Genomic DNA, 4,175 nt, shown 5'->3' on the forward strand with positions numbered 1-4,175 from the left:
GTGTAAGTTTTTATTTATTTATGTATTAATGTTATATTATTATTCATGTACTTTTATTATTTACATATGTAGGTATACAGAGCTGTATTATTTAGTTTATCTTTATTTGTACGGTTATTACCCTTATACATTTTACAGTTTTCTTTCAGCTTCTCAAAGGTTGACTGTAAGAGATCCCTTTATGGGATAAGTCCGCCATTGTATATTAAATCATTTATCAGTGCTTAATTTGAATTATGTACAATAAAGATTTTACAATACAATACAATACAATTAATGGACTAGTTTATTGTTTCTTGTAATCTTTTATTTCCATGTCTATGTAACCACTGCATATAGGTTCCTTTAGTGAAGTATGCGTGATATTAGAATATATACGTCCTTTCAAATACGGCAAACTCCTGGGTATATTCTCCACTGGTATACTCATGTTGTACAAGTGATAATCACCCTGAAACACAAAATTCGAATATTTATCTAAATTATTTATTTCGGTTTCACTCACATTTTAAATTCGGGGATGCCCGACTAGTTTCGCAATTAGTGGGAGCCCGTATTCATGAGCGCGCTTAGAATACAGTATAACTCACAATAGTTATAATTTAAGTGGTTGGTCACCAGTGGCGTAACTATACCATTTGGGGCTTGTAGCAAATTCTTTCGATGGGGCCCTATCATTTATTTTCAAGTAAAATAAAATACTCAGGAACAAGGTAAAAAAAATTCTGAGCTCGCGGCTTCTTGAGCCGGGGCCCTTTTGGGTCGGGGGCCCCTGACATTTTGCCAGCCCCTATTGTTACGCCACTGTTGGTCACTAAACAAAATTAGACAAGGAATATTAGACCGCGATGGAATAGAGACTTGTGATTTTTTTATCATTATTATCATGTCAGCTTTTAACTGTCCACTGCTGGACTTAAACCTCCCCCTTGGGGGGTTTTGCCAGTAGTTGCCACGCTTGGCAGACGAATGGCAATCGCAGTTAGACTTTGGAGATTTTAAAAGGGACACTGTTGGCCTTTCCTCACCCTCTTAGTCGCCTCTTACGACACCTACGGGAAAGGAAGAGGCTACCCCTTCCTTTATTTTATGCCTAGAACATACGGCAATGAACATTTCTTTGCATATTGGTGGAAATTTCCATCATAACATTAAATGCCCAAAAATTATATAAAAGACGAAGTTCACTTTAAGTTGATTGTGTATGGATTTTTTTATACAACTTAGAATGGCAAACAAGCTGACAGCCCATCTGATGGAAAGTGGTAACTGTCGTCTATAGACATGAGCAGTACCATGGAAATAACAGAGTATACTGTTTTGCCCATGATACCCCCTATGCGTTGCCATTCCTGAAGACTCAGGTGTAATTCCTCTGTACCCAGTAAATTCATGCCATATCCCACCCTTCAAACCGAAACACAGCCATGCAAACACAACTGCTTCACGGTAGAAATACGAATGGGACAGAGGTACCCAAGCAACTGACTTTTGTACAAAGTCTTCCTATGGATACCTTTTTAATGTCAATTGTAAAAAAAAAATTGACATTTTTTTTTTATTTTGAACATGTATTATATCACCTTGATTTATTTCACCAATAAAAAAGAAATCATGCAAAGAATGTTTAAATATTTTGTAAAATTTCGAAATTGGCGAGTGATTTTTATTATTATGTATAAATGTGAGAAATTGTTTGTGATATTTTAAAATTAATGAAATTGTTGAAGGAATTTTTGGAAAAGGATATAAAAAGGGGCTTGGATATTTTTTTAACAATTATAAAAAATATACATTACGGTGGTCAATTATCGTGTGGTCCCAGCATAGAATGGACCTTCTGGGTCCGGGTTACTTTCGTGGGAGTCATAAAAGTCGACTAAGAGAACATAACGGTCGAGGCATGGCCAGTAGTGTCGCTCTTAAAACATCAACAGCCCAACTGCGGTTGCCAACGCGCCTGCTAAACGTGGCAACTGCTGGCAAAACCCCCCCAAATAGATGTAGGCCTATGTTCAGCAGTGGACAGGTAATGATGACGTGGTGATGATGTTGGGCAATAAAGATATCTATACTTATAATAAATTTGTAAAGAGGTCAATTCTGTACATGAAATATATTTCCAAAATAACTATCAGGGGGTGATTAGTGATCGATACTGATGCCAAAAATGCAATCAGTAAAATTTTTGTCTCTCTGTCTTTATGTTCGTTATAGAAACAAAAACTACTAATTATTCTTTATATTCCTGGGCAGGTTATAGTAAACTTTTCATCACGCTACGATCAATAGGAGCAGAACAGTGAAGGGAAGTGTTGGGAAAACGGGAGAAGTTACTACATTTTTAAGCTTTCGTCGCGTGTGCAGCCTTAATGGCCACTTTTTAAAATGTAAAAATGTCCACCCGTGCGACGCCGGGACGGGACGCTAGTTATAAATAAAATTGAAACAAAAATGTAAAAAACAATAGAAATCCTACCGGTGGATGTGGACAGGGCTTCAGCAACTTCCCCTGTTTCATGGCGACTCCAAATATATTGTCCATAGTGATAAATTGGCACCATTTTTCGTGCATATCAAGTATGACCCGAAAATGTCCATTACCAACGTCCTGAGCGAAGTAAAAATTCATCTGGAATTGTAAGGAAACTTTTTTTTTTACAACACAGTGGGCAAACGAGCATGCGGCTCACCTGATGGTGAGTGACTACCGCCGCTCATGATCACCCACAACACCAAAGGCATTGCAGGTGTGCTATGCAGATGTAAAATGCAATCATAATACTGCTATATACTTCTGTCAAAAATTTATTTAATTGTTTATTAACGCATCTCATTCACTCACTGGACGCAAAAACTATTACACCAAAATGGATTTTTTTTTATACAACTTAGAATGGCAAACAAACTGACGGCCCACCTGATGGAAAGTGGTAACCGTCGCCTATAGACACGAGCAGTACCATGGACATAACAGAGTATACTGTTTCGCCCATGATACCTCCCATGCGTTGCCATTCCTGAGAACTCAGATGTTATTCCTCTGTACCCAGTAAATTCACGCCATATCCCACCATTCAAACCGAAACACAGCCATACAAACACAACTGCTTCACAGTTGAAACACGAATGGGACAGAGGTACCCAAGCAATCGACTTTTGTACAAAGTCTCCATCTGGTATATATATATATAATATTATATGTTGTAAATTATAAATATTTATATATGTGCTCACCGTAAAGTTGTTGTCAATTGAACGTAATATATTAAAATGCAAATCCACATAGTAAAATGGGTTCTTCCTGCTAAACCGTCTCGACGTTATATTTACATAGGAAAGGAATTTTCGATTATAATACATGACATGAGGCCGCTCCGTACTTATGTATCTAATCTGAAAAAAAATTAAATTAGTTTTTTTTTATTTAACTTAGAATGGCAAAAAAGCTGACGGCCCACCTGATGGAAAGTGGTAATCGTCGCCTATATACATGAGCAGTACCATGGACATAATAGTGTATACTGTAATCCGTAATCATAAAACTTTCCATGCGTTGCCATTCCTGAGGATTCAGGTGTTATTCCTCTATACCCTGTAAATTCACTGTCATATCCCACCCTTCAAACCGAAGAGCCATGCAAACACAACTGATTCACAGTTGAAACACGAATGGGACAGAGGTGCCCAAGCAAACGACTTTTGTACACATACCTTGTCAGCAACATCAAAATGTAGGCACAATAATAAAAGTAGAAAAATTATAAATATAATCTTGTTACACATGTTCTGTGATATTGGCTGGTCACTCTAACGAATGAAAATTCACAATACGAGCCGCGTAACATTGAAAAGTAATGATGCTTGTCACAAGGAAATGAGATAATTAGGAATAACGGAAAATGTCTATTGATGATATGAAACTTGACATAGTCCAGTCATATATTCTGTTACAAACAGTTATTTTATATATATATATATATAATTTTTTTATTTATTTATTTATTACATCCACTGAGTGAGCCTTACAGTCTTCCAATACGCTCACCCAGGAAAACATGAGTACAATAACATATAAAAAGGAATATTACACAAAAATATTAAACAAAAAATAATATAAAAAGATTTAACTAAAACAAAAAAAGTCTGAACACAAATACTCTGTGGTCACTCGA

General features: G+C 36.4%; 1 protein-coding gene across 1 annotated transcript; it reads right to left on the reverse strand.

Moving 5' to 3' along the window:
- Positions 1–286: 286 nt before the first annotated feature.
- On the reverse strand, positions 287–3,796 carry LOC116413485 (uncharacterized). The gene is made up of 4 exons (XM_052894446.1): positions 3,715–3,796; positions 3,238–3,396; positions 2,480–2,632; positions 287–451 (listed from the first exon to the last, which is right to left on the reverse strand). Exons 1-4 carry the CDS (start codon positions 3,784–3,786, stop codon positions 287–289), a joined length of 549 nt encoding a protein of 182 aa, XP_052750406.1. The 5' UTR covers positions 3,787–3,796.
- Positions 3,797–4,175: the final 379 nt, after the last annotated feature.

The sequence above is a fragment of the Galleria mellonella genome, unplaced genomic scaffold (genome assembly GCF_026898425.1).
Source record: "Galleria mellonella isolate WM207_F2 unplaced genomic scaffold, CSIRO_AGI_GalMel_v1 utg213, whole genome shotgun sequence".
In the NCBI taxonomy this organism is placed as follows: Eukaryota; Metazoa; Arthropoda; class Insecta; order Lepidoptera; family Pyralidae; genus Galleria; species Galleria mellonella.